This window comes from Acartia tonsa, chromosome 1 (genome assembly GCF_053477335.1).
Source record: "Acartia tonsa isolate MP-2025a chromosome 1, ASM5347733v1, whole genome shotgun sequence".
Classification (NCBI taxonomy): Eukaryota; Metazoa; Arthropoda; class Copepoda; order Calanoida; family Acartiidae; genus Acartia; species Acartia tonsa.
In genome coordinates, this window is record NC_137260.1 from 62,304,555 (window position 1) to 62,329,809 (window position 25,255).

Here is a 25,255-nt window from a genome sequence, read left to right on the forward strand (position 1 = left end):
GTTTATAAATGAAATGGTTTTTTTGTGTTGAGTAGCCACAAAGCAAGTTTATGCCTCATTTCCCTCTTTGATGGCAATACATATCATCACCTAGCATTGTCTTATTTTATGCCCTTTGTTGAGCATCAATTTTGTGTACATTTACTTCAAATAGCAGCGTGGGAGTAGCAGTGTTTCGATTGTAAGTGTTTATTACATTAGGCCATGTAAGGTTAGAATACATGGGGTACCACAGATTTAGGCCCGACGCAGGGGTTAGGCATATAAAAAGAACTACCCTATACCCATTATTTTGTAAAGAATAGGTCGAATTTTTAGTGCTTGATTTGCATTAAAAAGGGTAGGATCGGGCTGTTTATAAAAATTAGTGTTTATAATGTATAGTATGACAGTCAAGATAGTTTTGGTTAAATGTACAAAGAAATTTTGCCAAGGATTGATCATCTTTTTCATAAATAGAATATTTATTTGTACATTAATCAACATTCTCTTTTGTTCTTTTTGACATATGGATTAACACAGTGAGAGAGAGAGAGAGAGAGAGAATGAGAGAGAGAGAGTGTGTGTGTGTGTGAGAGAGATAGAGAAAAAAGGAAAGAGAAATATAAGAGAGAATGAAATGAGTAAATAGATAATTCCAGATAGATAGAGTGAAATATAAACTTAGAAAGAAGGAAAAAATAAAAAGAAAGAACGACAGAAAAATGAAAGAGAGAGAGAGAGAGAGAGAGAGAAGGAAAGAAGGGAAAACTAAAAAAAGAGAGATAGAAAGAAAAAGAAAGATAGAAATTCAGAGATAGTGATAGGGAATGAAAGAGAAAGAAAGAGGGAGAGAGAAATAAGAAATTCGATTTTTCTATCATCTATCTATTCAGTTCAGAAAATTCTATAAAAAAATAAAATAAAGAATAATTCTTTATTTTATATTTCAGTTGCCCCCATAGTAACTATTGAGCAAAGGAATTTGACAGTTATCGAAGGAGAAGATACTGAAATAGTTTGTTCTTATGAAGCGAATCCTTTAAATGGAACTACAATTACATGGTAAGTTGCAAATATATCAAAAGCTTTGTTGAGGTCAAACTTACATTAAGTAAGAATATATTCTTATTATTTGCTTAGGTCATTATATAGGAAAAGATTATTTATCTCAAAAAATATTTTGTCTCTAAGATCGTTCTTATGAAGCTAATCCTCTAAATGGAACTACAAATACATGGTAAGTTGCAAATTATATCAAAAGCTTTGTTGAGGTCAAACTTACATATATAAAGAATATATTCTTATTATTTGCTTAGGTCATTAAATAGGAAAAGATTATTTATCTGAAAAATTATTTTGTCTCTAATTTTGCTTATATGAAGTCAATCCTCTAAATGGAACTACAATTACATGATTAGTTGAAATTATATCAAAAGCTTTGTTGAGGTCAAACTTACTTTAATTAAGGATATATTATTCGCATTATATTCCGAAACAAAAGAATACTGTTTTGTCTCTAATTTTTTCCTAGTAAGCAAATCCTCCAAATGGAACTACAATTACATGGTAAGATGCAAATACATCAAAAGCTTTGTTAAGGTCAAACTTACAATAATTAAGAAAATATTCATACTATTCTCCCGACAGGGAGGGAACAGTGGACTGAATATTACACTGATACCTAAAGTTTTATTTTCACGTTGTCCTATTCATTGGCTCAATACTTTGGGTGCTTTTTATTGATTTTGTTTATATATATCCATTGTCTTTTCCCTCAAGATACCTGAATTTTAGTGTATTATTAAATAAATAATCATGATAAAACAAAATCTGTTGTTATTTTGCATTTTTAAAATTTTTTTTATTTTCAGGTATAAAGACTCAGAGGTATTGGAAGAAAAAGAAAACCTGACAATGATGATAAATGCAGAGGAGGGTAGCTCCATCCTGCTACTTCTGACACCAGCTAGGAACATATATGCATTTAAAGATAATTTCAAATAAAGCATACACAGAACCACATTTATGAGTATAATTAGAGTAGCTAAAATTATAGACAGTTACAAATTTTCTGGAAGCTAGTGAATTTGTGCTACATTTGAAACTTGTGTAGAATCACTTCCAAATTACCCTTACATTGCATTGTCTGATGTTTTATAGTAATTCCAAGATTTATTATTTATATGAAAATTAAGTAAAAGGGATTTCCTCTAGTCATCAGGTATTAATCAATTTTGAATGACTCGGTCTTGTTCGAACATGTATATTCTTTAAAACTTTGCATTATAAATTGCTTTAATAACAATTGATGACAACATCCATAAGTAGCGAAGCTCAAAAATTATGAATGGATATCGGGAAAAAAAATTTACTATAGAGCCGTGTCATACAATAATCATTAAACTTGATAGGGAAATCACAAAGCCTTTAAAATCACGCAACCTTTGAATCACGAAAACTTAAAAAATCTAGGAATCGATCTAGCACCGCAATTGATAGACAAATCTTGATGAAACTTGATGAGGAATATAAGCATATTCAATCCTGATAATTTTAGCCGTCAATCCTGAATAGGAATAGAGAAAATCCCGAAAACCTACAAATCTAGGAATCGATCTAGCACCCAAATTAATAAAGAAATTTTAATAAAACTTGGTAAAAATATTTTGAATGTAAAATAGATTAATCTATGAAAGCCTTCTACCTAAAAATCTAGGAATCGATCTAGCACCCCAAGTAACAGACAGATGGACAAAACAATGTATAGATTAGATGAACATATGTCATAGGAATCAGCTGTATATCTTGAATAGGAGCTGAGAAAATCCCGTTTCCCCCATAGCGTTACGGACTGACGGACAAAGTGAATTATAGAGTAGCTTCGCTACTAAAAAATCGGCATTGTAATGGGTATCATTAAAGATTGCAATGTCTTCAATTAAATAGTAAATGAGTCTATTATTTAACAGTCCAGGAACGGACACTTGCAGACAGACAGACATAATTATCTAGTTATCTATATAGTAGGGTATTGTCTGGGGAGTATTATTGCAAGGCAGACAATGCCAGAACAGGTCACGGATAGACAGACAGACAGACACACTGACAGACATAATATCTATTCTAATACACATATATATTTAAATACTAGGGTAATGTCTGGGGAGTATTATTGTGAGGCAGACAATGTCCGAACAGGTCACAGACAGACAGACAGACATTCTGACATACATAATATCTATTCTAATACATATATATACATGACAGAGTAATGTCTGGGGAGTATTATTGCGAGGCAGACAATGCCAGAACAGGTCACGGACAATCACAAGTTATTCAGGTTCAAGTTATATGTAAGTTTTCATTCTTGTACCATTTTTTTTTCAAAACGAAGATTTTCTTCATTTAGGGTCGGTACGTCAGTCTGAACGTCCATAGGTAATTAACTAATCGTTGATTTAGGTATGTTAAATTGTACTATCCATTTTGAACTTGGTTTAATGATTCCTGTGACAGTTAGGTATAATCTAGAAAGCCTAGCATACCGTATTCAAGTAATTTTGAGATACATTTATATACGGAATTTCTGTTTAGTTTTTAAAAAGAAATTGAACATTAAGTGCGTTGTAACTCTATATTTGTTAATGTTCGTTTGTCTCACCATCTGATATGTTGAGTTACACTTTTGTGGATTTTTAAAAATTAGATCTATGTTTAAAAAGATATAAGAAAGTAAGAATATGTGATTAAGAAGTCGATTAATGCAATACATAGAATTATATCAAATTATAATTTTAGAATTTTTATTCTATTTCAGGCACAAAACTAAATTTCATTTTTCTTTTGTTTTTAATTATTTAGTAGTTACACACATATAAACAGATTTTATTTGAGTTTTTTTAAACCCATTTTGCTCAACCCAAAACCCAAAGTCCAGTTTATATAAAAATCTACTAATAAATTAACACTATTCAAGGATTTTGTAGTTAATGGTTGGAAACAAATAATTAAAAAAGAAAAGATTTAAAAGGGGGTTATTTTTGAAAGAGATATGAATGGTTTGGAAAACTTCCTAAATTGTCAAACTGTATATCTCTCTTTCATGGATTATTCAAAAGAGTAATTGTTGCTCTGTTAAGTACCCGTTAATCATTTACCACCTCCCTCATAAGATTTATATTAACTAAAAATTAGGAAGGAGGAGTAGTTTCTTCCATATGCCTAACCCCTACAGGGTCCTCTTACCCTGCAGGGTTACCCATTAAATACTAACACTAGCTTCCCCCGCCATATTTTTAATTTATCAAAAAAAAAAAATGAGGGGGAATATGTTGTAATATGCACTTTAAGGAAATACGCCAATTTATTTTGCAACCTTAACTGCATAATCCTTGAAGTTAGTCAGTAAGGGAACACTCACAAGACACTCTGCTTTGTGTGATGCGTAACCTTAATAGACTTAGAGTTTAATACATGCGTAATCGAATTGAAAATATATGAACTATAAAGACTTCCAGCTACCAAACAGCTTAACCTACATGTTATATTTATTATAACTTGCCTAGGAAGGCAAAGAAATAATCTGAAATAGCTAAACTCAAATAATGTACTAGTCAGTTGTTTGGCAGCTAGCAGCCTTAACAATTTTGTTGTTGTTGAAATAATTGATTCCAGCCTTTTACTCCTGTTTTCCTTTACTTATTTAAAATTTGATTATCTCTATGACACGTTTCTCTGAATGTTTTCACTCTTGTTTTACTATCAATACAATTATTGAAGACATTTAAACCATTTTAGTTCCCCCCGAAGTAGAACTTGAGATGAAAGCAGATGACACTGTGACGCTAGATGATGAAGAATATGGCCTGTTAATTGAGAACACTGACTCTGACCATAATATTGAGCTGGAGTGTGTACTCAAGGACGGAAATCCTCTTGAGGTTGATGAGTATGCTTGGTTCAAGGATGGAGAACTTCTTGAGGATTGCAGGTAATGCCAAATTTTTTTATATATAAAAAAAATCAATTCAGTTAGAAATTTTCTCAACCAAATTTAAAAGGAAATAGTCTACTTTATCTTTTATATAAGTTTTTTTCTGTAAATATTTGAATATATCATATTCATATTTTATATAATAAAGTAACAGGATGTTTGTCTGTACTAAAGGATCTCGCTAACCACTGAATCCTTTACAGGGTAGCTTTTCATAGGTCCAGGGAAGGTTCAGAGAAGTTTCAAATAGGGCCTGGGATGTATTTTCTTTAATTTAGAAACAATCTGCCCTCCATTTTTGATTTTAGCTTTAAGAATAAAACGTAAAAATTTGGAAGACTTTTTTTTCTATGAGCATTTTCTTTTTTGAAGGTGGAGGTACCCTGAACCAAAAGAAATATAAAACATCCCTCAACCTATATGAAACGCTTAGAAAGACTGACAGTCAGACCTTCTGACACTTTCATTTCAATATTTTATTTTAGTGAATGTGCTAATGGCACCCTGGTGATTCCTGCCGGCAGAGAGTCCTCTGGCAACTATACCTGTCAGGCAACAAATTTGGCGGGAAATGGAGACGTGTCCAATTATGCTCTGGTCATTGTCTATTGTAAGTATATTTGATTTTGTGTCAAATGCCTTAGTTAAATTAAAACATTAATTTTTAAAGATGTTTCCATTTATGCTCTAAGTATTATATATTGTAAGTATATTTGATTCTGTAATTGTGTCAAATGTCTTAGTTAAGTTCAAACATACCTTAATTATGAAAACCAAAGATGTCCTTTGGTAGCTATGTAGATGTGTCTGATTAACTCTGGTCATTGTCTATTGTAAGTATATTTGATTATGTAATTGTGTCAAATGCCTTAGTTAAATTGAAACAGACATTAATTACGAAAACTATTTTCGGCCGTTAGTAGGTATGAAGATTTGTCTAATTTTTACCTGTAAAGTTTTTATAGTTGTAAACAGGAAAATATGGCTGTTTCTCTCAACAGTGTCAAGTCTATCACAAAACCTCCACCGTCCTTATGTAATCTATAATACAAAGTAGCTTGATGTCTGTCCGTCCGTTCTGTCTGTCTGTCCGTCCGTTCTGCTGTCTATCCGTCCGTCTGTCTGTCCCTTAAGATCTCGTTAACTACTAAACCGATCAAATTCTACTCTTCTACTGGTCCTGCGGTGGTTTTAAGCTATTTTCTTGGGGGGGGGGGGGGTGGGACACCCCCCACCCTCCAAAAATTGAAATTCCCCCCCCCCCTCAAAAAAATAATTGGGGGGGGGGGGGGAGAGTATGGTTCGAAGCACCAGAAATTATTTTTATTTTTTATTTTTTTTAGAGGCTAGGGGCTAAGCCGCTAGTGTGAATATAAAGGGGGGTATTTCTTCGCTTTTTGTTCATTACATAAGGCTAGGTTATACTGGAATTGGAAGTTTAGCATTGAACAATGAACAATTTGAGGCAACGCTATGTGGTTAATTACATAAAATAACTTTTTAATCTAATTTTACAGTCTAACTATTACATAAACCTTTTCCTTAATTATATTTGATACAAAATAGTTAGTTATCTAATATATTTTGTAGAAAGTTCTTAGTTAACTTATTTATTGAATAAAGTACAAATTATTTTATATCAATAATGCATTAAACTCATTTCTCGTATTCATTTGAATCCGGTGGATAGAAACCGGTTCTCATCAATACAAAAAAAACTATGTCTAGCATCGTATTAAATCCAGCTTTCTACGAATATAGAAATGTACAATCATAAGATTAAAACCAGTTTTTTTAGCCGGCGCCTTCGGCACCTCGGGGCTAAAAAAACTAGTTTTAATCTCATAATTGTACTTTCTATATCCGCGGAAAGCCGTTTATAATAGGATGCGAGAAATAACTATTAATATCTTTAAAAACAACATCAGTATTGGTCAGAAAAATCCTTATTAAAAATGTGTCAGCGTTCTAACTTATAAATAATCAAAGAAAAACACATGTAAATTTGATTTAAGATAGCAGTTGAGTAAATCAGAGCATAACCGACAGACCGACGAGCCAAGTAAATTATGTAATGGATGATCATTGTAATAGTGAATCTTACATTTCAGCCGTTTATCTTGAATAGCAGACTGAGAAATTAACGTTTCCTTCATCATACTGTTTCTTACAGACAGACAGTTCGAATCATAGAGCATCTTCGATACTTAAAGATATGTATGTATTTTGATATTAAAAAAGATATGTTACTTTTAATATTACAAGGAAAAAAGGTAGCTTATTACTTTTCTTTTGAGGAGTAAAATTAATAGAGTATTGTAATAAAATAGATACTTAAATATTGAATTTGAAAGAAACAGCGGAGGTTTTCTGAAAGTGCTAATTTTAACAGAAAACTTTATTTTGGAAGAGTTTTTCTTAAAATCACTAAAAAATATACTTTTTAAAATACATTTTTGAACATCTAAAATTAAAGTAAAACAATTAAAATAGGCAAGAGCTATATGTAACTGTACCCATGGTGTGAGGACCCTTTGCCAACTTTCAATCGGGTCTTTGAATATCAGTCAATAGCTTCGGAAATAAATATATAGACAGTAAAGTCGCTAATAAAGAGCAGAAAGCAATTTGCTAGCAGACTAAAAAGGTCCTTACCAACTGGGACAGGTAGTTGTATCGGTTATACACCTATACATTATTAACTAAACCAAAAGAAGCTATGAATGTATCTAGAGCTGTTATAAAACCCGCGACCGTGGCTCAACACGTAGCGCATCCGCTCGTCGTCGGGAAGGTGATAGGTTCGAATCTCGGTCCGACACCGCGTCATAACTAAAGACGTTAAAAATTGTTCCCACTGCTACTATGTCAGATGCGCGACGTAAATAGTTAGAGTGGGGGGAATGCCTTGGCCCAAAACAGGCGCAACTCGCTACCGTGCACAGTTGGGACTTCTCAGACAAAGGTCGTGCATCTCAGAGAGTTGGTTGTCTGATGGGTGATTGGACGCATTACACCGCAATCATTGCAATTGCAAGTACGTTCCAAGGTGCGTGGAGATATAGGTCTAGTACCCGAAGCGACACCTAGCCCCCTAGAGTCTTAAGTCTCTTATCTAGAGCTGTTATAGATCTCTTGGTAAAATATGAATAGAATGCAATGTACAAAGAAAACACAAATTGTGCATAACCACATTATTGTGTACACAAGGGCGTAAACAACATTTATATTTGAGGAGAGGGTGAGGAAGTGGGGTGGTGGGAGATTTGGAAATTTGTCGTTTAATACTCCACCCCCCCCCCCATTATAGTATTTAGATAAGAATAATGTTTTACTTTTTTATGTTCATTGAAGCTATTTATTGCCTTATTACTAATTGGGGGGGGGGGGGGGTATATGACAATTATACACCCTACCATCTCTTGCCTATGATGTAAATAAGTAAACAATAAGTAGATATATCTATTTCTTTGTAAAAGAATACAATACAACTAATTATATGAAATAGCAAAAAAGGAATCACATAAAAGATAATTTTATTACATTAGACTATTGATTAAATGATTCTTAATCTTGGTCGTTCTGTCTCTCTTTAAGAATCATCATGTTGATAGTTTAAAATGGTTAAAATTGACGTATAGACTTGCTGGTAACGATTATAAAGTTGCTACGCTTTCTAAATTGTACCTAATTGTTACTAGGATCATCATCCCATGTTTGAAAAGAAAGAGTAGAGCTAGCTCTGTTATGTACGGATGTACAAACCATAATTATGAAAAAGCTTCGCTGTAAAAAGCAATATTTTTGTAGTTTTAACGGAACTCTACCTTATTGTTATATTTTACCAGTCCGTGAAATCAATATATAGAAGCATAAAAAACAACATATCCATATTTTTTCCTCATTATTAGGTTTATTTATAGCATAGTAATAACTATGTTGAATCCTAATGAAATACATATAAATGAATATAAAATGAAAAAAGAAAGAATGAAAAGAAAATGTTCTGTTAGCTGTTGCTTTAGACTATAACTTTATTTTTGATCAGTTGATAATTCTTTACTTTAAGTCAAACCATCTACAAATTTTAACAGTGCTGTTTTTATGTTTTTAACTAGGTAAAAATTAAGTACTCCAATTTGGGAATAAAAGTTTAACAAAAAGAAAACATAGGTTTGTTTTTAACCAAAGAACAGTTTTTAACAATTTTCAGAGACCTTTTAATTTTTTTATTAAGAAATGTTTTCTCTTAAATTATTTCACATAGTAACCCTTCAGATTTAAGTTGAAGAAATAGAAGAGTTTCTTTGATTTACCTTGATGGTTTATCTAGGTAAAATCTAGACAAACTTTGTTAAACTCAGAGACACATGGATTGGTAGATTTTGTGAAAAGTATAAAAAATAAGGAGTACTATCCTTACGGGGTTCTAACCCTGCAGGACTCTTAAAACCTAACCGAATATAAACATATGAAATACGCTTTTTTCTCCCCCAAACCCAAATAATTTTTGTTAAAATGTTTTTTTTCAGGACATATTGCCAATTGTTTTTGGTTAATATTATTTTCCTTTCTCTCTGATTTAATTTGTCTCAATCATTTTTAAACTAGGAAACTTCTGAGAAGCTTCAGGAGTAGATAAACATGTTTTTAAAATAACAAGGATGAAAACATCCATGAAGCCAAATCTTAACAAGTCAAACAGAATAAGGATCAATGACAAACACAAAGTAACAGCGCTTTCAATATTTCATAATATATATACAAAATTCCCATGTAAATCTGTAGCAAATGCTTTTGAATTGTATCTTACTTATTACAGAAATCAGCATCAGAAAGTTTTAATAATTGGTTGGAATTTGATATGCTACATTAGATTTTTTTTGGAAAACATGATCCACAATTCAAATTTATGAATTTTTGTATTTTCAAATTACGCCCTCACAAAATCATTCATTGAAATAATTAACTAAACCCTTATAAACCGATTTGGTAAAAACAAGGAAAACTGAGTTGAAAACATCCATAAGTAGCGGTGAGGAAGTATTTCAGGGTGGTAAAAGATAAGTAAAATAAATTTTAAGGGTGGTAATTTTTTTCAGGGTTAATTTCACATAGAGTGTTAGAGGTACCCACCCTTAAAAAAATAGTTATAAACCTTCCCTAGACCTATAAGAAGCTTTACTGCACAGGAGAACCATGTCGGTACAGCGGTTAGCAAGATTTTAAGGTACAGAAACACAGATAGAAATCCGTTCATTACTCTAATATTATTTTAGATACTGCAAGTGCTGGTCAGGTGATGAGCAACGGCGAGGAAATATTCAAGGGTGGCAACGCTACCCTCCTCTGTGAACTTGAAGATATGGGCCTGCCAGAGGTCACTAAATATGCTTGGAAAAAGTAAGTTAGTAATTTTAGTAGCGAAGCTACTATATAATTTACTATGTCTGTCCGTCCGTCTATCCGTAACGCTACCCTCCTCTGTCAACTTGGTGATATGGGCCTGCGAGAGGTCACCAAATATGCTTGGAAAAAGTAAGTTAGTAGTTTTAGCAGCGAGGCTACTATATGATTTGAAATGTGTGTCCGTAAGTCTATCCGTAATGCTACCCTCCACTGTCAACTTGAAGATATTGGTCTACCATAGGTCATTATTCAATATGCTTGGAAAAAAGTAAGTTGTTAGTATTAGTAGCGAAGCTTCTCTATGATTTACTTTGACTGTCCGTCCGTCTGTCCGGAACGCTAAATTCCTCTGTGATTTTGAAGAGGTCACTAAATATGCTTGGAAAAAAGTAAGTTAGTAGTTTTTAGTAGCGAAGCTACTCTATGATTTACTTTGATTGACCGTCCGACTGTCCGTAACGCTACCCTCCTCTGCGAACTTAAGGATATGGGCCTACCAGAGGTCACTAAATATGCTTGGAAAAAGTAAGTTAGTAATTTTCGCATCGAAGCTACTCTATGATTTACTTGGCCGTCCGTCCGTATGTCAGTAATGCTATAAGGGTGGCAACGCCACGCTCCTTTGTGAACTTGAAGATATGGGTCTACCAGAGGTCACTAAATATGCTTGGAAAAAGTAAGTTACTAGTTTTATAGCGAAGCTACTCTATAATATACTTTGTCCGTCAGTCCGTCTGTCATTAATGCTATAAGGGTGGCAACGCTACTCTTCTTTGTCAACTTGAAGATATGGGCCTGCCAGAGGTCACTAAATATGTTTGGAAAAAGTAAGTTATTAGTATTAAGGCGAAGCTACTCTATGATTTACTATGTCTGTCCGTCCGTCTGCCCGGAACGCTAAATTCCTCTGTGATCTTATAGATATGGGTCTGCCAGAGGTCACTAAATATGCTTGTTAGTAGTTTTAGTAGCGAGGCTAATCTATGATTTGAAATGTGTGTCAGTCAGTCTGTCCGGAACGCTACCCTCCTCTGTGATCTTGAAGATATGGGCCTACCAGAGGTCACTAAATACGCTTGGAAAAAGTAAGCTAGTAGTTTAAGTACCGAGGCTACGCTATAATATACTATGTTCGTCAGTCCGTCTGTCAGGAATGGTGTAAGGGTGGCAACGCTACTCTTCTTTGTCAACTCGAAGATATGGTAGATCTACCAGAGGTCACTAAATATGTTTTAAAAGAGTAAGTTAGTAGGGCAAAAAAAATGACAGTACTATCAGTATATAAGAAATTATATTTCTAAATCAGAACAAAAATTCAAATTAAATATCTACGAAGTAGGGTTTTTTTTTATATCGGTGTTCTAAGTCATTCGAATTAGAAGGGAAGATGTTTCATTTATTACAAGGTGCCTAAATACCTAGGAACTACCATTTAGATCAATAATTAGATTATAATAGAATTAATAATGTCAAAAAATATCCTAAATTAAACATATCATAAGTGGAGTAAAAACACTAAAATTATTTGTTTCAGGAATAATCTTGAGGATAGACTGACCAATAAGATATATAAGTTTTCCGGAATTTTAATGTTAGGAGGAGATTTGAAATCTGCATCAAATTTTAAGGATTTTTTTATAAAATTCGTTTTTTGTATAATTCTTTATCTAAAAGCGGAAATGCATTTTAAATTAATTAATTTTGACCAATAGGATAGGTGGATTTTAAACTATCTGCGCTCTAATTGGTTGAATGATGTACGCTATCCAATCAGAGCGCAGATTTTTTAAATCCACCAATCACAGATGCCAAAATTAATTAACTTAAATTGCATTTCCGCTTTTAGATAAAGAATTATAGAAAAAACGAATTTTATAAAAAATCCTCAAAATTTGATGCAGATTTCAAATCTCCCCCTAACTTTAAAATTCCGGAAAACTTGTATATCTTACTGACCAATTCTAATCTTAGATAAACCTAGCTTTTTCTAAATGATTTCCTTTATCATGTACATGTGCAAAAGAAAAAAAATATGCTTTTCATTTTCCTTTTAACTCTTTGCATTACTTGAATAGATGAGCAAAATTGTTATAGTGTTTTTACATTACAGCTGAATGCTTAAGAAATATGAAATATAGGAAGTTTCAGAGGAACATTTATCTATAATACAAAGTAGCTTGATGTCTGTCTAACCGTCCGTCTGTCTGTCCATTAAGATCTTGGTAACCACTGAACCGATCGGATTCTACTCTTCAGGAAAATATACCTACTGATCCTGTGGTGGTTTTAGGCTATTTTCTTAGGGGGTGGGACACCTCCAACCCTCCCAAAAACAAAAAAATCTTCCTCAATTAAAAAAAAATATTTGAAATTAGTGATGGCAGCTCCAGAGTTACTTAATTCTTTTTTATTACCTCTTGGGGCAACACCCCTAGAGGCTAGGGGCGAAACCTTTAGTATTAAAATATTAGAAGAATTATTGACTTTAAAATATAAGACAAAAATCTAAATAAGGATATTTAAGTTTTGTTATTCTGATATCAGCAAAGCCATTGACTAAACTTAAACTTAATTTATTAAAGTAACATGATTTAGTGTCTAAACTTTTCCACCAATAATTTTAATCTACAGAAAGGGTTATTCTTGTTTGTAAATCGATTGATCTTCTATTATCTTATCACCTAGATCCCTGGAACTATTCCACCAAGAAAGGAAATCCAAGCTTTTTTTTTGGATAATATGTAAGAACATATAATGTTGTTTTACTTAGTTTCAGCGGAAAACCTTTGTAAAGGTAATTATCTAGAAGGGAAAGGATGCTAAGTTGAGTGTATCTTATTCTTGCAAAAGGAAATTAACACTTTCCTTTCATATCAAATTAAACCACTGGGCTTAGGGCATGGCTTACCTTCTAAACCAATATAAACAATGTAAAGTTTACTGAATAAACTAGAATAGTCCTGCAATCAAATCAAGAAAAAGAGAGAATATTAAAATAATCAAAGAAAATCACGAAAATATATAACAATAAGTATTTTCATCTTTTGAAGTATGAAAGAGAAATAGACTGACAAAAAAAGCACAGACTTGATGTGCACACTGCACAGGTCATAAGAATCTTCACTGAAAATTCAAGATGTGTTTCTTAAATAGCAGTTGAGAAAATCCTATTACAACATGGCATTATGGTCTAACTGATTGACGTATGAAAAGACAGACAAAGTGAATTATAGAGTCGCTTTATAACTAAAAAAATTTATACCTGACATTTCAATTTATCTCAAACATTAAAATGTGAAAAAATGGCTGGACTTATTTCATCATCTTAAAATTTGAAATACTTGATAACTGTATAACATGGAAATACTTAAGGTTAAAATAAAAGAATTAAATGCTTGCAAATAATAAAATTTTCCTTTATTTATCTAATATATTTATAAAAAAAGATGTCACTGTTTAAATAACAAAATTTTTTTACTATTCTTTTAAATAGGAAGTAAAGTGGGGAAAGTAAATAAGAAAGAAGCTGTAAAAAGGTTTTTATTGCGTTATATATTTATTTTTTTACAGAGAGAATGCACTTATGCTTCTGACCAGAGATCTTAAAGGATAAGACATTGAACAATAAATTGATGTACATCCCCACTGATGATAGACAAAATTATCTCTTCTTTAGACTAAAATTATTCGTTGAAAATTGACACTTATAATTTTGAACCAACCAATCAATTTAACAAAAGTATCCAAAGTTTTTGAGCCAACAAATAAGATAATGTGGTTATAAAACTTTGTGTACCAGTGAAATTTAATGTTTATTGTCCCCTGCCTCCCTGGGTGTTGCTTTTTTATTAGCTTGAATAGAATCTAAGTTCTGATACAGATTTTATCGTTAGGCCTTAAAATGTTTTTGGTATTAAAGATAAACATAAAAAAAGGTTTATTTTCATTTAGTCTAAAAATGTAAAATAATTGATTTTGGTATGTGATTTGTATATGAGTGAAAAAAAGCCAAATGACTCGATATTATTTTCTACTACTTATAGCGCAGAAAGATTTCTAAATAGTATTTAAATTAGAAACACGAAATTTTATTGAGAAAGACAAACAGACACCACCATATTTCTTTCACACATAAACTAAACACCCTACAAAATCACAATATTAATTTGCAAGTTTTGCTTATACGATGCTGTCATCCTTGTTTCTGTAATAATCAAAAGCGAAGCTTTTCTATAATTAGGGTCGGTCCGTCCGTCCGTCTGAGACGGATAGCTTTTTTCGTTAATTTAATCATGTTAGAATTGTCCTATCAATTTCAATCTTTGCACTTTGATGATTCCTGTAGTAGTTAGGTACGATTTAGAAAGCGTAGCAACTCTATAATCATTACCAGATTGTCCGTACGTCCATTTTAAACATGTTGGTATTTTACTTTTTTGACAACAAATTTTTATGTGATCTAATTATCCGATTGTTCTGTTTTTTGGTATACTGATTCCTGGGACAACATAGTACAATATTATAAGCAAAGAAACTCTATAATCAAGTCCTAAAAATGTAAGTATGTCCATAAACATTATCTGGCAAGAAGTTTTTCAAAAAATTTACTCACAATTTTGCTTTGACTCTTATTAATTTATATTCTGATTATTCAGTCCTGACACTGTACAAGTGTTAATGTCCGTTTGTCCTACCGTTTAAGAGCTTCGCTTTTATGGATGTTGTCATCCTTGTTACTTTTTAGGAATGACGAAATAATCGAAGGCGAAGAAGATTCATTTTTAAACCTGTATGATCTTGGATTGGAGTCTGAAGGAAAGGATTATTTAGTATATTTATAGAGTAGCTTTGCTTCTAAGAATTCTTATAAACAATGGACTAAAGCAATTATATTAAGGATATATAAAAAAGTATAAGACAAACAGACCAACTAATTTATAGAACAGTAGAAAATCACTAAACCTTAAGAGATGAAATGTATTTTAGCAGGACATCCTATATAGTCTGACCTATATAAATATTTTCCAAAAAGTTAACCTTTAAGTAGTTACGCTTCCAAAAAGATTTTAATTCTTATTCTTAAGACTTTAAAGCATTAATAGTATTAATTGTAAAATTGTAATCAGTACGTCTATATCAGAAATCTAATGGGATCAGGCAATGGCCGAGAAATTGGTGTACATCCCCAATGTTGATATATAAGATTACCCCTACTGTAGATTACAATTAGAGGTTGAAACGTTTGAACACTTAACTTAATGAGTCAACCAATTAAAATAAAATAAATTTCTTTAAAGTTGTTAAGCCAATGAATAAGAAAACGTTATAAACAGACTATTGTTACCTGCCTCTCTGTGTCTATAAAGTATAGACTAAGAATAAATAAATAATCCTCAACTGAAGGCAATTTTACTTGTACCGGAGTGAATGAGGCTGGAGAGAATCATGGAGATATCTACTACCTGGATATTCAAGGTATTACATTTCTCGTATTTATTCGAATACGGTGGATAGGAACCGGTTCTCATCCATACGAAAAAAACTATGTCCAGCATCGTATTATATTTCTATATCCGCGGAAAGCGGTTTATAATACGATAAAAGAAATAACTATTCTAGTATGGCTTCGAAACTGATTAAAATCCGTTGGATTAAATCCAATGTTAAGCAACACTGAAAAATTATGTATAGCAACATATAACAGACAATTTTTCACAAATATTGAAATAAAAATCATAAAAGTAAAATCTGCAGAAAGCTTTTCAGAATACGATGCGATAAATAACTATTATCACTTTCATTTTTAGAGCAAATATTGATATAAAAATAAGGAATATGAAAGAATAAAATAATGGCCGATAAATTGATGTACATCCTAATTAAGATGAACATAATTTTCCCTCCTCATTGTAGCTTAAGATTATAAGTAAAAATGTTCTTTGGTAAATAAAAGAGGGAAAGTGTTTATTAATCTTTGGGTTCAAGTGTGATCTACAGTGCAATGTTTCTTCCCTTCCTATTACAAATGCACCTATTATCTATACTATTGTCTGCAAACTTGGTGAGCAAAATTTTAACAAAATCATTTTATTTAGTATTGCCTGAGTTTATTGTGATTCCCGAGGAGACAGTGAAAATAACCGAGGATTATCAGTGGGTCAATCTCACTTGTCAGGTGAAGCACGGTCTAATCAAGGCTCGGCAGCCGCGCGTCAGCATCATCTAAGCCTCAATTTATGTTTTTTTTTATAACAGAGGGATTGTCATATTTGAGTAAGGTTTAGACTTCCATATGTTTTTTGATATTGTAAAAGGTTGAATACCTTCAGGCTTACAAGCGGCTTACGTGCGGCTGCCAAGGCCTGGTTTTGATAGCACAGTTGCACAAAAACTAAGGAATGTCTTTTACATACATATGACTTCATTATGCATTGTGATACCTCATGAAACACAGAATTTCATAAATTAAGATTAGAATTTCAAATTATTAATTTGTAATGATACTTAAATGCGATAGTACGTGTTTAAAGCTAAAAGCTTTGTTGTTTTACTAATAGTTAAAAAAAATCCAACTGCTGCTTAGTTAGGGCATTATATATAAGTGGCGTGTAAGCACTAGTTGATCATCAAGAAATCGAAGGAGTTAGTTGTCTCTGAAGAATGTTTGGACCTATAATCTTAGCATACACTGGATTAGATAGAATTCAAGAGGTTATTAAGTTTAATAATATCTGTTTTTATTCTAGGTTGAATGTTATCCCCTATGTTCCATAGAATGGGCAGTGAATATGCTTCAATTGGCAGGTATCACATTTTATAACAAATTAGCGGCTTCACCCCTAGCATCTAGGGGCTCTATATTCGAAGGGACATGACATAGAAGGGCAGAAAAATAGCCTAAAACCATGTCTACTTATTTATGAAAATAAAATAGCCTAAAACCATCTCAGGACTTATAAGAAGTTTTATTGTAAAGGAGTACCATAACAGTCTAGCGGTAAGCGAGATCATTTGCTATAATCTTACTATTTCATATAATAGGATGTAATTTTATTCAAAGTCTTGATTTCTATTACACTGTAAAATATATTTTTTTCATTTAGTATCAATTGATACGCTGGGGTTGCATTAGACCTAGACCCGTAAGTGTGCTGTATCAACAAAATGAATATATAACACCATGTAGTACTATATACCGTAATAACTATTGCTATACAGAGATATTACGTTTTTAGTATCAATTCTTACGATACAGAGTAACAAAAATTACGAACCAGAGTATTAGGCGTTATCCTCTTAGAAAATTTTTTTCTAATTTTTTTTCAATTTTATATTTTATAGTAAAACAATATTTTTACTTAAATTTAATTTATCTTTAACTTAAAGTTTCATGCTTTCGCAATCTTCAGAAAGATACTACATAATGATTTTTAAAACAAAATTAGATGATTTTGAAAAAAAAATTTAGGAGATTTTTCAACATTAAATTTTTTTCATATATGTATGTTTATTGTTTATAAGTCATAAAGATAGAAAGAAATGCATAAAGGGTTTAAGCCATTATCAGCAACATTAATATTTTAGTTGAAAAGAAGGACAAGCCAAGTGCAGTTGAAGTAGATGCTAATGAGTTTAGTGATTATGAAGTGATGGAAACTGCTAAGGAATGATGACAAATAATTTAATAATTTGATATGAATGTCTTCTTAACTTGCAACAAATAAAAGGGATATGTATTTTTTGAAGAAATATATTTATCCTCTCTCAAAATTCAATAATCTTCCCACTAGCCTATAAGGCAGGGCATAGGTAGTCAGAAAAATAGCCTAAAACCATCTTTTTCACAAGTAATATCCTAGACAAAAAAACTGATTACTTCATATTATTGGGCTATCAAAATGAAACCTACTCAAAAAGCCCCTTCTCCTTTTTCCCTAACCAATCTTAATTTTGAATAATCATAAAAAATATTTTTATTCTTTTGAAAATGAAGCTTAGGGTTCATATACGAGGGAAACAACCAAGTTGCTTTTCAAGAACAGAATAAAATAAACATTTTTTAAAGATAAAATATTGTCATCTTGTCTAAAAGGACGAAGAAGGGAGTGGTGGAAATCCTGAAGAGGGAAGTGGAGATATTCCAATGGAAAATAAGGTTTGTTTATTTGAATGATTTATAATGTATATTATATCAGTTTTTTCTTTCTTATTTTTGTGTGTAAAGATAGAAGGAATAAATTATTATTTAAATGTATTAATTAGATGCAAGTGTTAACTAAAAGATTAGTTATTTATCGCATCGTATTCTAGACATTTTTTCGTGGATATCAAAATTTTAAAACCATTTAAAGCCATAATGGAAAATATTAACAAATATTTGACTTTACAGTTGCTTCTTGGTTTAAACTATACAACTTTGTTTGTTGAATCTGTAGTTATATCTGACATAGTAAGAACTTTAAACTCTATAAAAATAAATTAGATATAATTGTAAAGGATGAGAATCAAGAATTGGGCCTGTTTGTTGGACTTGATAGTATTGAAGATTTTGTGGACGGTGTCATTTTTGTTGTAGAAACTGAAGATGTCTATCCTTTACTCGATAAAAATCAGGTATTAACAACAAATATCTATCTATCTATCTGTCTGTCTGTCTATCTATTTATATAACTGTTTGTTCATTTAGATGTCCATCTGCCTATCTATCTATGTATCTATCTATCTATCTATCTATCTATCTATCTATCTATCTATCTATCTATCTATCTATCTATCTATCTATCTATCTATCTATCTATCTAGTTTGAATCAGTGAAGTCTACCCTGTCTCTGAACCTGGGTAACATAACCCGTGCAGTGCTGGACAGATACCAGTCTGCCAACTTCTCCTGTATTGTCCAACCTAGAGCCGACACCATGTTCCAGGAAAAACAGGTAAGCTGTAATAGCATGCGATTATTCTCCTTAAAATGACTATTTAAGCACAAAAACCCTCCCTGATCCTCTTATTATGAAATATATTAGTATTAAGGGGGGGGAGGTCAGGTTAGGTTATATTATATTGGATTACTTAGGTATAGGCCTTATAGGGTTAAAGCTCCCCACATGAGTAAGACAAAGAAAAAATATTCCCTCTCCCATTATTTTATTAACAAAAACTATAGCGCAGGGGTTTCAAGGCTTGATAACCCTACAATGGTAAGATTTAGGGTTACATGAATTTTAGTATCATAAACATTAATTGTATTCTATTACAGGAGAGTAATATAGTAGAAGTGGAGTCGAATATGTTTGCTTCAACCATGCTTATTATTGAACGTAAGTGTTTTAAGTTTAAATAAATTTGGATCATGGAAAGAAAACAAAGTAGTGCATTCCGTCGTATTTTCATAGTAGCTTTTCTCCTATTATTAGCACCTGTGGGGGGCTCTAACCCTGCAGGGTCAATTTTCTAACCCCGCGGGGTAATCATTAACATATACTTAACCTAACTTAAAATATCAAAAGCTACTACAACGAAACCCGCTACTTCGTTTTCTTTTCTTCCATTATCCAAATATTATGATTTTAATATAAACTATACCTAACTATTAAGCTATAAAAATTGGAAAGAATTTTAATGAATATAATAGATTTGAAATCTGCATTAAATTTTAAGGATTTTTTTTTATAAAATTCGTTTTTTATATAATTCATTATTTTAAAGCGCAAATCAAATTTAAGTTTATAAATTTTGACCAATAGGATAGGTGGATTGGAAACTACCTGCGCTCTAATTGGTTGAATGATGTACGTCACTTCACTGTACTTCTCCAATCAGGGCGCAGATAGTTTTCAATCCACCAATCACAGATGTCAAAATTATTTAATTTAATTTGTATTTGCGCTTATAGATAAAGAATTATACAAAAAACGAATTTTATAAAAATTCCTTGAAATTTTATGCAGATTTCAAATCTATTATATTCATTAAAATCCTTTCCAATTTTTATAGCTTACTAACTATCAGTACAATAAAACAATTCATGTTGAAAGAAATTACAAATTCTCTTTTTTTTTATATACTAAACTAATTATGTTAAAGAAAAAAGGATAATTACTTTATAATGTTTGATAATATGTCATTAGACTATTACATAAAGAAGTTTAAGTATTACGATTACAATTTTATATGTTTTATCCATCCATCTATTAAATTAAATTATTCATTTATCTGCTGGCGGTTACGCCCCTAGATGCCTCTATAGTAGAGGATTAAGTCGACCCCAACCCCACTATCAATTTAATTTTTTTTTTCGGGTGGGGGGGGGGGCATTTTTGCTTCGGGTGATTTCTCATGGGAGTATGTTGGTACCCTTTACTATGTAAAATAGTTATAAACCTTCCCTAGACCAATGAGAAACTTAACTGTTAGTGAGATCTTTTAATTTATCTATCTATTATAGATGCGCCTCTTGAGATAGAGTTAAATATTGAAGACCTAACTGTTGAAGAAAATGAAACTATTCATATTGTTGTATCAATCTATCTATTAACTTATTTATCTATCTATTATAGATGCTCCTCTTGAGATAGAGTTGAATATTGAAGATCTAACTGTTGAAGAAAATGAAACTATTGATATTGTTGTATCCATCTATCTATTAACTAATATATCTATCTATTATAGATGCTCCTCTTGAGATAGAGTTAAATATTGAAGATCTTACTGTTGAAGAAAATGAAACTATTCATATTGTTGTATCCATCTATGTATTAACTTATCTATCTATCTATTATAGATGCTCCTCTTGAGATAGAGTTTAATATTGAAGACCTAACTGTTGAAGAAAATGAAACTATTCATATTGTTGTATCCATCTATCTATTAACTAATTTATCTATCTATTATAGATGCTCCTCTTGAGATAGAGTTGAATATTGAAGATCTTACTGTAGAAGAAAATGAAACTATTCATATTGTTGTATCCATCTATCTATAAACTTATTTATCTATCTATCTATAGATGCTCCTCTTGAGATAGAGTTGAATATTGAAGATCTAACTGTTGAAGAAAATGAAACTATTGATGTTATTGAATGTTCTGCTGATTCCCTACCCCCACCACAGGTTTAATAAATATTTTCTTACTCATATCTCGGAAGAAAGGGGACATTTAGTTCCCGAAGTTTAATAAGAAGGTTTTCTTATTCGTTGGCTTAAAAACTTAAGCGGACTTAAGTGGATTTTGATTGGTTGATTAATTAAGTTAATTAAACGTTTCAACTACTAGTTTTTATTTACAGAAGGGGTAATTTTGTTTATTATCATTGTTAGCTGAAAAAACTTTTAATCTACACATTTAATAACACCATTGCATTCGGAATGTTTAAAATTTTTTCGTCCATTGTATAATCCCTTTTAAGATAACATAAATAAAAATATTTAGAAAATTTGTAAATTTTTTTATAATTTTTTAGATCATATGGAGAAAGGATGGTGAAATTGTATCAGAAACAAACATTCTCGAGTTTTCTGAACCTATTTCAAGGTATACCAATACGAAATGTCAATAGCGGCTACGCACTATAATTCAGAGATGATAAAGGAGAATATACATGTACTGCTGGTAACAAATATACAATTATCCATCTCTTTATCCCTAATAATTATAGGAATCCTTATACCTTAACTCCTGATTAATATATGTATTTATAATTCAGAGAGGATAAAGGAGAATATACATGTACTGCTAGCAACGAATATGGAGAATTATTAATGTCATTTAACCTGGAAGTCCTTCATGTTCCTACGTGTAAGTTTTCTTATTCTCTTCACATGGACAACTTAAATAGTACTAATTTTGAAGACATATATTTCTAGCTAGGAAGATTTATAATATAAACTTTTTTGTTTATCTTTTTTGAAATTTTAAAGCCTCTTTCTTTCTTTTTTGCATAACCCGTCTTTCTCTTTAACTCAAATATAATTTTTTTATTATCCAGTTTTCTTCCTTACTTGCGAAAAATGATAAACTTACAACTAATAAAGTGTAAAGATTTTCTAAAACGCTTGGACCTTTTTATTCTTGTTTTAACATTCAAAATATTATTATTTATTTAGTTGAAGATAAATTTTTGTGTTTAGGTTCCGTATCATTTGTGAAAGAGGATGATTATCATATTCTTACTTGTGTTCCTACAGACGGCAATCCACAGGTTTTAAGCTATTTTTGTTTTAGATTAAAAGCTACTCTATAGATCAAGTTTGGTTAGACGACAGTTTATAAAAATCTTTTCATAAATATCTTACATAATTTTAGATTCATGCCCTCTTTTTCTCTTTTTATTTCGGGGGGAAGAGGTTTTTTTTTCTACGGACGATCATGGTACCCTTACTAAAAATAGGTTTAAACCTTTGAGACCTATTAGAAGCTTAATGTATAGAAGAAACATACGGTTAGAGAGATCCTACTGTACACAGACAGACATATATCCTATTGATTTTATGATTTTATAATTAAAGATCAAACACTTTCCAAAAGTCAAAGTGACTTAAAGTAATCTATTCTAATTTTAGGATTTTGGCTTTTGGTGGGAGTATAATGAACATACTATTGAAGGAGATACACAGGATGATGTCAGTGTTATCAAGTAAGAAATTATTGGATCCCCGCAAGGGCTTATAATACAGATATGAGAATGTTAGGTTTCTTGTGGGGGGGTATAATGAACATACTATTGAAGAATATTCCATATGATACTTTTTAGAATTCAGATAAGGGTTTCTAATACAAAAAGTCCTTGAGAATGTTAGGTTTCTTGTGGGGATATAATGAACATTGAACATACTATTCAAATTTTCAAAATTGAAAAAAAAGAGGAGTTTATATAATTATTCTTTTTGTCATGAGGAATAATGTTAGATTCAGAACACAAAGTTTTACTTTGTCATAAATAAGAACGGAGATTGGATTGTAAGTTATATTGGTACATAAAAAGTTTAAAAAATGCTTTCTCTCATTCGTTGGCTTTCAATCTGGAAACCCATAATGAATCATAACAACTTATCGTCCATAGCCTTATCCCTTAAGATCTCTGCTTTCCATGTAATATTATTTTTTTTTGTTAAGGTTGGAAAATGTAGCGCCTGAAAACTTGAAGGATTATGTCTGCTATGTAAATAATACTCTGGGAGCAAGTGAACCTTGTTTTGTTACTTCTACAGGTTAGAGATTTTATATTTCATTATTTATCAAATAAACAACCAACACTTTGATTGCCCAATATTTGTTTGGTAGTCGTTATTCTGGAAGCATTTCCTCTATTCTTTATTGTCTTCAAGCGCAAGACGTACATTATTTTACCGTATTGGAACGTTTTCCATTAATCCTAAAATTACTAATGCTTTGATTATCTTTTACAGAATCAAGTATTTGTGTTGCTTTTAGGTTAGGTTAGGAAAATAAGAGTAAGATAAGCTTTACAGAGATAGTACCCCTTCTCTATAGGGTTCAATTTACCTAAAGGGTCAAGAGGCATGTTTTTCTCAAAAAATAAAAAAAAAACGGGGATGGGTGGAGGTGGGGTTCAGTGTGTCATTAGCAGTTTTAAATGAAATACTTTTGTATAAAGCAAAGTCTTAGGGCGTTGCTATAAACACTCTCCTATGTAACTGATATCTACAAAGTATTGCTTTTTTTACTCGGTTCATTTGATATCTTCATATTTTTCCTCTAAACATATTCAATGTACTGTATATACACAGGGTGTTTATTTTAATAAAACAATGATATTGCTTAATTTTACCCACTTATCATTGACAGAAATTAGTCATTTCAATATCTATTTTTTTCATTGGCCTGGGGAGTTTCATATCAGTTTTCAACAAATTATGTCCTAAAAATGTATGTAAACAATTGTTAATTTTGAAAGTACTCTATATAACTATTAAATAAGAAACTAACTTATTAATATTTTTAGGAGAGGATATGATAATATACATTATCATTGCAATAGTAGCTGCCCTGCTAATTTTGGTCCTTGTTTTGGCTATTCTGTACAAGTACTGTAGAAACAAACCAGGTTAGTAGATCTTATTATGTAGGTCCTTGTCTGGTGATTTGCTCGGCTTCTGTTTAAGATATAAAGTTGAAATTTTTGGTGAATATTTTCTTTCGTTGGTAAAATAAGATATAAATATAAAATTGGATTAATGAGTATCACCTTTTTTGTCAGCTTATATCACTACTTCCCTACTCATAGATGTTGTCATCCTTGTTGTTAATAATCTATAATACCTAGGTCCTAATGAAGAAAAGTCCCCAGAAAAGACGAATGGAGTAAGCAATGGTGGGGGTGGTGATCATCCCAAGCCTGACAGCTCTTTCTATGATAAACTACCATTCCATGGCTTGAAGACCCCTCCAAAAAAGGTAAATTTTATAACATTTTTGTTCGGGGGGAGGGGGGGGGGGATGTGGTGTGGGTAGGTTGACCCTTCTTTCACTACCTACATATATATTTTGAGAATGGGGGTTACCATAGCTAAAAATCAGTTTAGATCCAGTTAAAAGGTTTAATTGGAGAAATCATCTATACTTAATAATAAGGATAAATGCATAAATTAAAATACCATTTTGGTTACTTTTTTGTTCAGAGGGTGGTGAGGGGGTAGATTGACCATTGTTCACTATCTATATAGTTGTGTTAGGGTAAGGGGGGTTGACATCCTTTATATAAATAGCGTTAATCCTACACTGATTCAATAATCCTATAATATAAAGTAGTAAAGTTTTTTTTGTCTGTAGCTTAAGATTTTCCATTTCAGGAAGGCTTGCAAAGGCCTTAGGATGGTTTTAGGCTAATTTGTATCTTTCTACTCTTTCCTTT

At 31.5% G+C, this 25,255-nt stretch overlaps 1 protein-coding gene across 7 annotated transcripts in view; it reads left to right on the top strand.

Moving 5' to 3' along the window:
• LOC145325973 (synaptogenesis protein syg-2-like) overlaps positions 1-25,255 on the top strand; it is a 64,906-nt gene that overhangs the window by 36,252 nt on the left and 3,399 nt on the right. For 4 of the 7 annotated variants that reach the window (XM_080169044.1, XM_080169015.1, XM_080169052.1 and 1 more), the window contains 23 exons: positions 933-1,044; positions 1,854-1,953; positions 3,251-3,335; positions 4,780-4,972; positions 5,461-5,585; positions 10,255-10,378; positions 15,129-15,193; positions 15,782-15,859; positions 16,480-16,559; positions 17,131-17,188; positions 17,969-18,051; positions 18,480-18,539; positions 18,881-18,997; positions 19,187-19,318; positions 19,642-19,702; positions 21,391-21,494; positions 21,845-21,915; positions 22,088-22,179; positions 22,512-22,582; positions 22,944-23,017; positions 23,497-23,591; positions 24,347-24,448; positions 24,668-24,798. In XM_080169044.1, the coding sequence (XP_080025170.1) occupies positions 933-1,044; positions 1,854-1,953; positions 3,251-3,335; positions 4,780-4,972; positions 5,461-5,585; positions 10,255-10,378; positions 15,129-15,193; positions 15,782-15,859; positions 16,480-16,559; positions 17,131-17,188; positions 17,969-18,051; positions 18,480-18,539; positions 18,881-18,997; positions 19,187-19,318; positions 19,642-19,702; positions 21,391-21,494; positions 21,845-21,915; positions 22,088-22,179; positions 22,512-22,582; positions 22,944-23,017; positions 23,497-23,591; positions 24,347-24,448; positions 24,668-24,798 (2,213 nt within the window). Of the gene's footprint in view, positions 1-932; positions 1,045-1,853; positions 1,954-3,247; positions 3,336-4,779; positions 4,973-5,460; positions 5,586-10,254; positions 10,379-10,490; positions 10,514-15,128; positions 15,194-15,781; positions 15,860-16,479; positions 16,560-17,130; positions 17,189-17,968; positions 18,052-18,473; positions 18,540-18,880; positions 18,998-19,186; positions 19,319-19,641; positions 19,703-21,390; positions 21,495-21,844; positions 21,916-22,087; positions 22,180-22,511; positions 22,583-22,943; positions 23,018-23,496; positions 23,592-24,346; positions 24,449-24,667; positions 24,799-25,255 lie in introns of all 7 variants that reach the window. The other 3 variants (XM_080169039.1, XM_080169022.1, XM_080169031.1) reach the window with 3 other exon arrangements.